General features: G+C 44.8%; 1 protein-coding gene across 1 annotated transcript in view; it reads left to right on the plus strand.

The window, feature by feature from the left end:
* Positions 1-13862, plus strand: part of LOC135885767 (TGF-beta receptor type-2-like) — a 47335-nt gene that overhangs the window by 15308 nt on the left and 18165 nt on the right. Inside the window, exon 3 of the mRNA XM_065413671.1 lies at positions 8056-8206. Within this exon, the coding sequence (XP_065269743.1) occupies positions 8056-8206 (151 nt within the window). The remainder of the gene's footprint in view (positions 1-8055; positions 8207-13862) is intronic.

Consider the following 13862-nt stretch of genomic DNA (forward strand, 5'->3'; position numbering starts at 1 on the left):
TTTTGCTTCACTGGCACATATGTGACGTACTACAAATTCCTTGCCATCCTTACTGGTTATCATTTGGGGCCAATGATATTGTGACTTTGCAGAAGGCCCAGCACAGACGTTACATGATATGGAGCCAAACGGTGATATGGAACCTGTTTGAGATATGCTGTGGAAGATGATTGCTCCCTCGTGTGCTCCCAGTGACTTCAACCGTCACTGCGTTATCTGAGCACCTCCCCCTAGTGCATTCAGATGATCCACTGGGGGCCTGAGGTTTCAGGGACTGAATTAAGTCTATTGAGGTGGACAAGACTGGTGCAGAAAGCTGCTGGGAAAGCTATTTTAGGTCACCATATAAACAGGAAGAATATGGTGCATTGTGTGTAGAAAACAAGTATTTTAAAGGGGACTGTGAATGGGTTCCCTCTTCCACTCCAGGAAAAGCCTGGCTGATAAGACCTGTTGGTGAATTAAGCAGCACACGGGTACACCAAAGTACCGTCACCATGTGTGTTTACTGTTTGTCTCCTTCATAAACTCCAGTACAAACTAAAAACACATAGTAACAGAGAATTCTTTCCCATGTTTCTGGCTGGTGGGTCTTGCCCACGTGCCCAGGGTCTAACTGATCACCATATTTGGGGTCAGGAAGGAATTTTCCCCTGGGTCAAATTGGCAGAGACCTTGGGGATTTTTCGCCTTCTCTGCAGCATGGGGTATGGATCACTTGCAGGTTTAAACTAGTGTAAATGATGGATTCTCTGTAACTTGAAGTCTTTAAACCATGATTTGCAGACTTCAGTAACTCGGCCAGAGGTTAGGGGTCTATTACAGGAGTGGGTGGGTGAGGTTCTGTGGCCTGCAATGTGCAGGAGGTCAGACTAGATGATCATGATGCTCCCTTTCTGGCCTTGAAGTCTGAGGCTGTGAGTAAAAGTTATGAGAAGCTCCTTTCCTGCTCCCAGGGTTAACCTTTTATACTTCCTGCTTTCCTACCTGGTCTCTCCAGCTGGTGAGCTAATTATCTCATTAACTCATCAGATTACCAGCAAGTGTAAATGCTCCCTTCTATCCTAACCACACCCCGTGCCCTGCGTGTTCTAAGTGACCAGGGTGCTGGCTTCCAGAGAGCCCAATTTGAAGCTGTTAACAGCACCCTGTCATGGGGACAATTGCAAGTGCAAAAATGGTAGAACATGGGCCCCCTCTGGGCTGAGGTGAACAATAGCACACAGGCAACAGGGTAGAACATGGGCCTCTCCAAGCTACTGGTAGAACTGTCTTCTATACAGGTAGAACACGGGCCCCTCAAAGCAACTGAAAAGCAAACTTTAAAGCCCCTTGGCTGTGGTATCAGTTCTGCTGCTCCAGTAAGAGATATCCCCCCAAAAATTTGTGATTCATGTCTGTGTTCAAATGCTTAGAGTCAGCTCTTATCCTTTCTGTAACAGCTTCTGATTCATAGCAACCAACACCAAAATGCATGAACCTGTTCACATACACAAGGACACAAAAGATTACTGTGGAGGAAGAGACAAAGCACAAAGTAACCCACCTATTGGTGACTTCAGACCACCCTTCCAAACTGTTGTTTCACAGTAACTTTGACTACCTATTATTTTATTGGCTCATATCACGTCCTTATGGCTTCAATTTATTTTTTGGAAAACTCACCCCGCATTTAATTAGTTTATAGTTCGTTCCAAGTTTTGCTTATCCAGCTTTTTTTTAAGTTTTTATTTTGATGTTTAGCATTTGCCTCAGCAACATCTGGAACCCCTTTATGGAAGCGTATTGTTACTTTTACTGCTTGTGCAGCTTTATTAAATCATCTGAGTATTAATATTGAAAGTGTTCATCTGGGTCTAATTAGGACTACTCTGAGTGATGTGGCAGCTAAACTGTGCCTATGAGCTAATTGTTCAGGGACACAAAGTTCTGAAGGAACTTTGGTGGGTTTCTTACACTTATTTTTACTTGTTAAAAAAGAGAAGGTGTTCCTGCCATAATCTCTCTCAGAAAAGATAATGGAATCCATGCAAAACATAGTTTAAGACAATCTCCACAGAATTTTGACTCAATGCAACATTATTTATGGATCTTATTTACATACTTATATTAGACTTTTTTTTAAAAATTGATATTTGCCTTGATTTCTTCATTGTGCAGTACAAATGACACTGTCAAATCGTTAGTTCCTCCACAGGCACTGGTACAATATTGTCTGGTTAAACAAGCTGAGACCCTGAGCCTGGAAATCAGAAGGAATGCACAGAATCTGACTGCATGTGGTGTTTTGCAGGATAGGGGCATAAACAACAAACCAAACTAAATCATTCTTTAGAGAATGTGGTATGTCCACACATGCGCGCGTGCACACACACACACACACACTTCAGCAACTGTTACAACTGCACGTAGTTCATTCACTATTCCATTCCAGTATTTACAGTCACAAAACATTGTTTCCAAGCAAACACATCGTGAGCAACGTCACAGTTTCAGAGCAAACTGCACCTGTACAGACACTCCCCGGGTTACGCAATACCCGACTTACACAAAGTTGCACTTACGGAAAAAGTTCCATAAGCCAGAAATAGGATTTTCGAGTTGCAGAAATTTTTGCGTAACGTACGGGTATACGTTTCCGACTTATGCAAAATTCGAGTTACGCAAGGCTTTCTGGAATGGAACGATTGCGTAAGTCGGGTGGCGTCTGTATTCCCCCTCCGTAGTTCATCAAGGGCAACTACTTCAGGCTTCCAGACATCACCTCTGTTGGGCGGAGAACCTCATCTCACCTTCCTCCTGACCGTGGATTTAAAGGCTGCACAGCTCCCTGCCTTACCCTGTGCAATCCCCAGCAAGCCAGACTGCCTAAAAGGCCAGTGTTTGTGCCTGGCTTTCTTTTCAAGGGCTATAACCAGTGGATTTCCCACAACTATAAGCTACGACATAGCTCCTTCTAAGCAAACACATTTATTCTTAAAATAAAAGCATGACAGAGAAAACATGCTAAAACAAAAGGCATGCTAAAAAGGGTGCTAGGTCACCTCTAACTCCAGCCTCAGGCTCTGCTAGGTTTTAGTCCTTCAAAACCCACAAGTGGGTTTTCCTCAGGGTTACAAGTTCATGTGGCTTAGATCCAGATCCAAAACCATTTCTTTATACAGCTTTGGTCTTTGATCTTGGCCTTCTGTGACAGGCAGTCAGTAGACAATGACCCTCACCTCAGGGCATAGCTTCAAAAGGCTGGGGTTTTGCGTAAGCAGAATTGCGATAATTTGCATTAATTTCTCTCTTAACACTTATTGTCCCAATATAGTCTTTTGAACTCCCAGATCTCACATCTGTCACATCTCCCCACTAGAGAGATTACATACAATCATGGCCCACAATAATATTATGAGATCTTTCAGGGATATTGTGGGGAATTGCCACATCTGTCACAAGCAGAATGTAAACAGGATAATATGTGGACTGACATGGGGACTAATGAAATGAACACAAGACTGGAAGCCAGGAGCTCCTGGTTCTGTCACTGTCTATCTTTTATGCCTCAGTTTCACCATCTGTAACACAAGAATAATAATCCTTATCTATCTTATATGGGTGCGGTAACATTTTTTGAAGATAAAAAGCACCACACAGCTGTTGAGTATAATTACTGATCCACCTTCCCAACTCCTGTTGACTGCAACAGGGGTTATTCACAGGAATGGCAGTAAATCAAGCGCTATCTATTAGTGTCTTTCTTAGTAAATGGATCCAAAAATTCTAAAGGGAGGCCCCCAGATCTTCACTCATGGAATCTTTCATTTTCCCCCCATAGCTTGTGTGCTTCCTCTCCTTTGCAGACAACGGAGGAACAATCCTCCTCTTCCGGTTTGAGTTTCCCTGGGTGGATATTTGACACAGGCCGGCTCAAGCACTGTCTTGTTCACTAGGCTTCAGGGAGGACATCTGTAAAGAAAAGCGTAGAGCCTTCCCACTCAATCTAGTTTTTCAGCATAGCCGGTCACCAACATTCTAGCTTCGTCTCCTGAGGAAGACGGTCATCACCCAAATTATATCTGCATCACCCTCTTCACCTAGATCCCCCAGCGAGTGCTTGCAATGAGCCCTCCAGCAGTAAAGCTGGGAGCTGGATTCCAATTTCTCCACAGTTGTAGTGACAGAGGGCCAGACTCAGTTGCACTAAGACCACTCTGGTAAACATGTAAAGGGACCTTAAAGGGGGCATCAAGTATATTTACATTTATGTAAAATGAGAATCAGACCCAGAGAGAGATGAGCTGGTGAGACCCAGACCTGGATTGACTCTTTAAAGCTAAGGGGCATTTGGCGCCAGGGTTTCAGGTCAGGCCAGTTTTAGGAGGTCCAGTACCAGTGTTCAAAGCAGTGTGCTTGGGAGGTTATCCTCCAATCCTGGTCTCACTGAGGTCATCAGCAAAATCACCATTGGCTTCAATAGGGCCAGGAGCTGGCCCAAAGTGCAGAACTCTTGGTATCAGTTTGTACCGAAGTTTTATAGTAACCTTGCCTATCTTCTTGGTTTGACCCCCCCTCCCTGCCCTCCCAAATTCCCATCTCACAGCCACAATGCTGCTTCTTGGAGACGCCCTTGTTGTGTGGCATTTTAACTCTTTCATGGGTCAATTAAAAAAAAAATTCCTCTTCCCAGTTTACGGAATCAACAGATTTGTCTGCGCCAGCCAGGCTTCCTTCTTGGTTGTGAACCTTGGGCTCAGATCTGTAAATGGTTTATTTCTGGGTGTAAGGGTTCCAATTGTTCTTTTATTGATGCACGTCAGAGGAGCAGCAGTGCTGATGGAAGGATCACACTAGGCCCACAAGATGATGTCAGAGCAGCCTGCACTCCTTAGATTTGGGAAGCAAGGAAGTTAAAATCCCTTAATGCCATGAGGCATTTTTCCACTCCCTCTCTAACTCACAGATTGTCTTTGGGGTTTTCTCCCCCAAGTGCCGGTTACGTATGTTTAGACTAATGGCTAAGGGGGTACCACAGGATGCCTTTGAGTTCACTAGTGGATAACTATGCCTGCACTTAGAGAACATCCAAGGCTAGGTTCTTTCCCCAGATGTGTGTCAATAGGAAACTCGTCCCAGGGCAGAATTTGACTTTTTCATAGAATAAACTTTAGATAATTAATGATGGAAAACTTTGAACTCCATTAGACCCGGATGAAAAGGACACAAAGATACTGGAGAAGGCTGACTTTATTCTCAGCTGAGGCACTCAGTTACCACAGTGATGGGTGTGATATCAATTCCTAGAGAGAATGTTATTACACTGGATTTTTGGCACTGCTATCCAAAATATAAAGTAACAATAACTAAGATACTTGGGGCCAGATTTTCAGGAGCTCGGAGTTAGGCACTGAAGGGAAAGGGTCGGATCCCCAAAGTGTTCAGCAGCCAGCGGATCCCATTGATAGGGACTGTACTGAGGATTGCCTTATTGAGAACAGTGGCGGCTGCAGGGTGATCAGCACAGTTGAGTACCTGGTCACTTCACTCAGGTGCTAAATACGAGCCCTTTGGAGAAATCTGGACAAAAAGCACATTCTGCCTGGGGTACTTAAATATTATAGACAACTCAAGCAACCGAAAATTAGGACTCCGTATATATTAACTGGCCTTTTATTTTGCTAGGGTCATCTGCTACTAGATTCTTTGCCATGTGGGATAAGATTAAAGGAACAAATCCTTTCTCTGCCACAGCAAAATAAGGCACAATATCCTCCTTGGTACAACTGCAGCGTCCCCCGCTAACATACCATGGGGCTGGTGGCATCAGTGCTTCTTTTAAAGAGTTCCTGAAGTTTTTGCTACAAAGTTCTGACACTTGGCATTCAAAGACCTGATCCTGAAAATCCGTACTCCTGTGAGGAGTTAGACAACTGAGGCAAGAGGCACCTTTGAGATCAGTGGGACGGCTCATGTGAGTAGGGACTAGGTAGGTGAGTGGGAGTTTGCAGGATTGGGGCTCTATTTTGAAAATTAAGTTTCAGGCTAGTCTTTTGGAAAAATAAACACATGGCCAAAGTTTTCAAATCTAGGTGCCTAAAGTTAGGCTCCTAACTTAGATGCCCTGATTTTCAAAGGCTACGATTTTCAGAGTCACATAGGGGATTTGGAAACTCAATTCTCATTAAAATTAATGGGATGATAACATTAAGGACATAAAACCAATCATTGTCACAGCAGAATCAGGCACAGTGGGGTTTTAATGGGAATTGGGTGTCCAAATCTCTCTGGTAGTTTTGAAAATCTCATTGTGAAGTGGAGAGAGCTGACAGCTCTCATTGAAATCAGCGAGGATTTTAGATACTCAGCGCCTTTGAAAATCAGGCTGCATTAATTCGGTGCCTATATTTGGGCCATTTTTAAAAAAAAATTATTTGACGGCTCTTTTGTTTGCCCTTTTTAAATCAAAATAAGCAGCTTTCCAACAGGAAGTTTAAATTTAGCTGAGATTTATTCCTTAACCTAAAATAGTTCCTTCAGCTCTGGTACAAAAATAAATACGATTTTGTACCCAGGCCATGTACACAGCAGCTACTGCACGCCTGCTGCACTTATTTCTTCATCGTGGTGTGTGTTTAGAAAAAAGGTCTCTGTACACAGCAGTATCCTGTGCTGCAGAAAGTACTACCCAAAGGCTTTCAATTAGAGGGAGGGCCTCACCTTGAAAAGTCTGGGTCCAGAGCGAAATCCGGAAACCCCTCCCCCACCAAAGCTCAGCATTGTTCAGAACAGAGGTTTTGAGCTGGCCCATTAGAACGTCAGAGGCACTAGCTAACTTCAGATTCAGACCAACATTTCCAACCTCCTCATCCCGTCCCTAAGTTCAGGGGTATTTGGAAAAAAGGTTGTGGTTCACTCTCATCTCTCAACGCCTATTAAAGGGAAAACAACACTAATCTTTAGTTCCGATATAGCACTTCTTCTCTGCAGATCTCAAAGCATTTTATAAAGTAATTTTCTTCATCTCCATTTTACAGATGGAGAAACAGAGGTCAAGTGATCACAGTCAAGGTCACACAGTAGCAGGGGTGGACGTAGCATCCTAATTAAATGGGTGCATCCTACTAAATCCAGTGTAACCGCGTGTGACAACAAGAAGTACAAAGAGAGGATGACACAATGACAGTGCCGGGGGTGCGCGTGTGTGTGTTCTGGTGTGGGGCCCAGGCCCAGCCTCAGTGCAGGGCCGGGCCTGCTCTGCAGGGCCAGTCCCGGTTACACACGGCAGTGAGAGACATCCCACCCGAGATGCGATGGGGGAGGTGGCTCCACTCAGCATCTGTTCCCAGCTGTTGAGAGAGTCCCTGCCACAAGCCCAGTGCCCTGCCCCCATCCTTGCCGCCTGGAGACTGGGACACACTCAGGTATTGCCTCTCCCCTGGTGCTCCCTCTGGGGAGATTTTGCCCTTTGGGCCTCTGTACAGACTCTGACATCATTATGCAGCAACATGGCCAGGAGCAGCGCCACCATGACACAGGGCCCAGGCTTTGGAGCCATGTGCAACTTCTTGTGCAAATGACGCTCCCCCTCGCCCCCACAGGGTGTTTTTGCACCCTTGGTTTTCTAATTTCTGTGGGTGGGAATCCACAAACTCCCACTAAAGCTATGCCCCTCCCCTGCTGCCTAGTGGGTCAGTAGCAGAGCCAGGAATAGAACCCAAGTCTCCTGACTCCCAGTCCAGTGCGCTATCCATTGGACCACACTACCTTTGGCAGCTCAGCATTTTCAGCTTTGAAATAAGCACTCTCCAGCAGGACCTGCTTCCTTGGTGCTCATGTAGCTGCAGCTGCGGTCTGTGAGTTCTGGCCTAACACATTTGACCGAAGAGTTCAGTAAAGGAAAATGATTAACAAATGCACTTACAAACAGCAGAGTGAGCTCGGGCTCACTCTCTCCTCCTGTCGTTCTGTGAATCACACATTTTTTCATAGGCAAACTAAAGTGCCAGCTAAGACTCGAGACAAGAGTGACAAAGAAAATCAATAATTCAAAGGCTTTGTTTCTATTTACAGCATGTTCTGCCGGGGCACGAAGAAATCTGAAGACCAACTTGTGTAAATGGTGCGACTCCACCTCCCCAGTGTGTGAGGAAAAGGTGTGCTACAGCAACTGTAATTTGAACTCCTATTGTGAGAGTCCATATGAAATCTGTGTGGCCATATGGTAAGCAACAATCCTATTACCAATGTGCTTTCTGTATGTGTGACGAAGCGGGGATTTTCCCTTGTTATGTTGTATGGGAGTCTTACTGTTGAGCCTATGTGAGTTTTACTGTTTTGCATGAATACTGTGTGTGCCTCAGTTTCCCTGTGTATTGCACCAATGCGTAGGTGGTGGGATAAGGGTGTATGACTTTGGCTGAGACCCCCGGGGGCAGGTGATGCTGCTCCAGCTGCAATGGCTTCGTAACCTGAGACCCAGAAGGGGAATGCAACCAGGTGATGACCAGGTGACACTTTGCCTGGGAAGCAAGACAAAGACCAGGAGGAAGAGCATCAGGCATGTCAGAAGTCTGGTAGCTGGAACCCGGGCAGCCTGCTTGGGGGGACTGGAAGAGAGGGAGTCCAGGGTGTCTGGCCCAAGGTCCCCCAAGAGGGACTTCGCTGAAAGTCACCGATTTCTGTGCTCACAAATTTTGTTCTACGCTGTGTTCCTGTCGACTAATAAACCTTCCGTTTTACGCTGGTTGAGAGTCACTGCTGGCTGTGGAGGTGGGGTGCAGGGCCCTCTGGCTTCCCCAGGAGCCCCGCATGGGCGGACTTGCTGCGGGAAGCGCACGGTGTGGAAAGGGATGCCTCATGCTCTGAGGTCAGACCCAGGAAGGTGGAAGCTGTGTAAGCTTCTTGCCCTGGTGACAGTATGCTCAGAGAGAGGAGGCATGCTCCCCCAGAGTCCTGGCTGGCTTCATACGGAGCAGTTCCAGAGCATTGGCCCAGTGACTCCGTGACAGTATGGTAAAAAGTATCTGAATTTACAGAGCAAAAGAAGGACCAGTGTGAAATTATGGCTTTTTAGCATGCTACACATATGCACATATTATATACACACACACAGGTCACCTTCTCCATTAATCTGTTCACCACCACCCCCGTATTCACAATTGCAATTTGCACTGATACAATTTGAGACTTTCAAATGTACTATATATGAAATTTCACTACATTCAAGTTTACTATTGGCCAAATCCTGCAACCCTACTCCAGCAGAGCTCCCATGAATTTAACCTTGCAAGCAAGTTCCAGGGGAGCAGATCCTCAAATCCTTCCTCATGCCCTGATATGTCAAACTCTTACTTTTGTGGGCAGTCTTTGTTCACATCAGAAGATACTGAACAATTCACTCATGGCTTTAGCACTTGGAATAATGCAGTCATCACAAACTCATACCAATCAAATCTCTATGCCCTACTACATGGTCAGGTATTCCACGTTTGATGGCTATATGGACAGATCCAGACTTCACATAAGAGAATGTAAAAGTGCATGGAGCCAGTGCCATAAAACTCAGCAGAAATTCTAGCCCTGCACTCAAACAGAGGATCCCAAGGTCCCTTCTGACCTTGGAACCTATGAATCTCCTATTCGCGATATAGGGAGATGCTGTGATTGGCTGGGCCAGGCAATTTGTAGTTTCATATTAGCTAGCAGGTTGAGATAAATTCTAGGCTCCCCGTAGTCTTCACCTTGACCTGCTAATTAGCCTCAAAGCTGCAAATTGCTTTGTCTTCACTATGGTTTTCCCTTGAGTTAGTTACCATGTGTTAGCTAACACACCTTTTTTCTAAGTGAAGACAAGGCCTTGAAGTCTGAAAACAAAACTGAATCTCTCTCTGGGGGATAGTAACCCCAAGACATTTCATTGGCTCTATCAGCAGAAGCCCACAGTTGCCGGAGAAACCAAAACAGCAGCATTAATCGTCTCACATGGAATCGAACTGTAAATACTCATAGCAAATCACTCACCTCGTCTGGTGAGGAAGTCACCCGGTGGCCACACGAGAACAGTTCCTTATTAATAAATCACTAAGGAAGAGGTAGGTATGTTTCTGTGAGCTGTGAAAGAGTTGGAGGTATGAAAGCCCGTCACCACACAGCCACACCTCGCTTTCCTCCTCCTCCTCAGCATCTTCACTTGCCAGGAGCTTGTTAGCACTTTATCTTATCCTGCCCTGGCAGGCTGTTCGCAGGCAGTCGCCACAGAGGATACAGCTTGTTCTGTTTTGTGGAATTCAGATGTCCTGTGTGAAGACCCCCCGGAAGACATTGACCTCTCAGGGGCAAATCCACTGAAGTCAATTCAGACTCCTACTGCCTAGCGTGGGCTTTAGATCCCATCTTCTGTTGACAAAGGCACATTTAAGCAACTTTTCCTCATGTTTTGTTTGGTACCCAGCTTTATATCAATCGTTTTTCTCCTGTATGCTCCAGGTGTAAGTGACAAGTTCACCCCCAAAATACAATCTTGTTCTCCGTGACCCAGAAGGGAGATCATTATTGTAACTTTCTGAATTATTTTCCTCAAGGTTATTGGGGGCCCCCTTGATGTGCTAGGTCAGGTGTCCTTCGGCATTCAGGTTTCAGGATTGTAGTTCAGTTTTCCACATAGGCTAGTGGCTAAAGAAGAGCAGATCTGGGTTCTATCCCTGGCTCTACCACTGACTTTCTGAGCAACGTTGAACAAGTCATGGAACCTCTGTGTGCCTCACTTTCCCCACTTGGCGATCCCAGGATGGGAGATGCTAGCGAGTGTAGAACATCATGAGTGCAAAGGTAATTATGTCTATAGTTTCCTTATGCACAGGAACTCCCAGGATGCATAACCTAGCCTCGTTTTTTCAAGCTCTCCATATGGTCTCCACTGCCTTGATGCCTGAAATCTGTTTGTAGTAAAAACAGATTGCCACAGAGCAGCAGCCCAGTCCAACCCCACTGAAGCAAATGGGCTTTGGAATAGGCATTCGATCTCTTAGAAGCACATTGCATTCGCCCACTCTGGAGAGACTTGGGGTGGGTACCTTCAGTCTTCACCCCCCACGAGTGGGGAAAGCATCCAGCTGACAACTTGCCGATTGCAGGGTTTTTTTGCCACTCTTGGTGCAGAACATGGTGGAGGCCCGTCTGGAAGAGTTACATGTTCACAGTCCTAGCAGCGGTAAATGTGACTTGGTAAAAGTGCCTGTTTTCACTGGAGGTTGTGGCACGGTTACCTCAGTCACTCTCTGGGGCTGGCTTTGCATTGGCTTTTCATTTCCTTCCAAATCTGTGTTCTTGAAACGCTGATAAAAGCTGTTTTTGGAAGAAAAACCCAAGAGTCCAAAGAAAACACGACGACTCAGTTTTGTGGTTAAGCTCTTCCCCCTGGAGACCATTGTCAGTGCTCTCTGCAAAGCGCCGGGACATGCATCTAATCTGGAATGCTGCTTTCACAGTTACTAACAGGAAACCATTCTATTAGCTGTTAAATAGATATGGCTCTATACCGTGCACACACATGCGCCACCCATTAGAATTGGAACAATCTCCCAGTTAATAGCTGCCAAGCTCCCACCCTCCTCTCCTTAAAAAAAAGTCTGAGACCTTATGAGGCACTCCAGCTGTATTGACCATACAACACGGTACAGCCATGGAGAGGGGCTACTATTGCCATGTATGTTACTCACCATCCAGCCCTGTGTACATCTGTGGTGCTATACAAAGGACGCTATTTTGCGCTTTGACAGCACCGTCTGTCCAAGGATCTCAGGGTGCTTTGCTGACATTTAGTTCACAATACCCATGAGATGAGATGAAGTACAGACATACAGAGAATTTAAGTATCCAAATCACACAGGGAGTCTGTGGCAGAGCCAGGAATATTGTTCTGGTCTCCTGACTCCCATTCCTGTGTCTCAGCCCCAAGACCATTTTTCTGCCCCTTATAAGGAATACTGGTATATGCACAAATTCATACTGTTCCCTGTCAGAGCAGTATCAAGCTCCTCGTCTTCAAAGATCTTCACAAAGTTGCTCCCCTTCTGACCTCTCTGCTCTTACCCTGTTCACCTTTTCACTTAGCCCGAGTTGCTTCCCTGGGGATGCTTTCTTTGTATTTTTTGCCCACATCCACCTTCATACCTTATTTTGTTCTGATTGATTTCCCAAGAACAATGCCACACACTAGCTTCCACGTCCCAGACCCTCAAAAGGTATCTAGGCTCCTAACTTCTACTGATTACCTTTGAGGATCTGGGCCCAAGTGACTACCTGATCATAGTGTCCTAATCAGATACTACAGTGATGGAGGCCATGTACCAAGACAGATTCCTGTCTCTATCGGTCATTCTAATCTATATAGATTCTCATACAATGTTTATCTACCTAGTTTCTGAGCCCAGGCATCCTCCTCCTAAAACACTTGTCCGAACCGGAGTGTTACATTCCTATCGGCTCGGATACTTTTGAAATAACTTAATTCAATAATAAAGTAACATTTGGTTGCCACCAAGACACATGCACCAAGCATCCAAGGGCCTACATAACCATATGTTCTCTCTTACCATTTCCTGTTCGTTCTCAGTTTAATCTAATCTTCATCTGTATTGTAAAGCACTATGTATATTGTGATGATATACAAGCAATAAACAATAACTAAAAATGGACCCAAGCTATTGAATTTGGATCTAGATTGGATTTCCATTGACTTTAACAGGCTGTTTGACATCATAACATGACATAACATGACATAGTATAGAATACTAATTTAAAATAAAACCTCAAAGTACAGACTACTGCTATTATAGCTTTGGCCCAATTCTGCCAACCTTATTCATGTGAGTAATTCCACTAAAATGAGTGCAGCTTCTCGAGTGAGCTTTCAGGAGCAGGTCCTTAAATATTTTAACTATTCTTATTGTTGACTAAAACAACACAGCTACATGGGATGCAGAAAATTCATCAACATTTAATTCAAAATGTATGCTGTTCAAACAAATGCATTAATTCCAGAAAGTGAAATCTCTTGAGAAGTCAGTTACTACTGATATTATAATATGATTTCTATAAGAACGGCCATCTGGATCAGACCAAAGGTCCATCTAGCCCAGTATCCGGTCTTCTGACAGTGGCCAATGCCAGGTGCCCCAGAGGGAACGAACACAACAGATAATCACCACAATCACCTACTGGACATGCTCAGGGCCCTATTACCTGCACGTTATAATTTTGTCAATCAAAAGGTCAAGACATCTTTAGAAGCAGTAAAGAGTGTCCAAAGGCTAGTTATGTCCTCTATAGAATGAAGTCAGATATGGTCATTCAAGGATGAAATGTTAAACCTAGCAATAGCAATACCTAAAGATGCCGGTAGGTGCCTAAAGACCTTTAAAAATCTGGCCCTGAGACACTTTAGAAAATATTCCACAACGTCCTTGTTAAAAAGGCTGGCGATCTAGGGTACTAAAAGTAAATGAACTCTGTCCATTAAAAATATTGTTTAACTAGAGCATATTACAACTCTAGGATTGATTACATTATAACACCTCATATAAAAACATCGAGAATTATTCCTCTGATAAGGTTTATTGCATGCATTTTCAGGGCATTGCTCACTGTATTACCTGGGTGTAGTTAAATGGTGCAGTCACGTTTAAAAAACACAACACTGCCGCTGCCTTCTGCATAGAAACCCACGGAAGGGGGAAAAATTCTCCTGGAACCTCCAAGACATCAAGGTCTCTGTTTCCTCTGAGTTGTCCCATTTGGAGTAGGGAGAAACAAGGATATTTGCCCCTTTAGATCCATGGCTGTTCTGAGATCCACAGGGAAATCCTGCATTCCAAGAC

Source organism: Emys orbicularis, chromosome 11 (genome assembly GCF_028017835.1).
Source record: "Emys orbicularis isolate rEmyOrb1 chromosome 11, rEmyOrb1.hap1, whole genome shotgun sequence".
Lineage (NCBI taxonomy): Eukaryota > Metazoa > Chordata > Testudines > Emydidae > Emys > Emys orbicularis.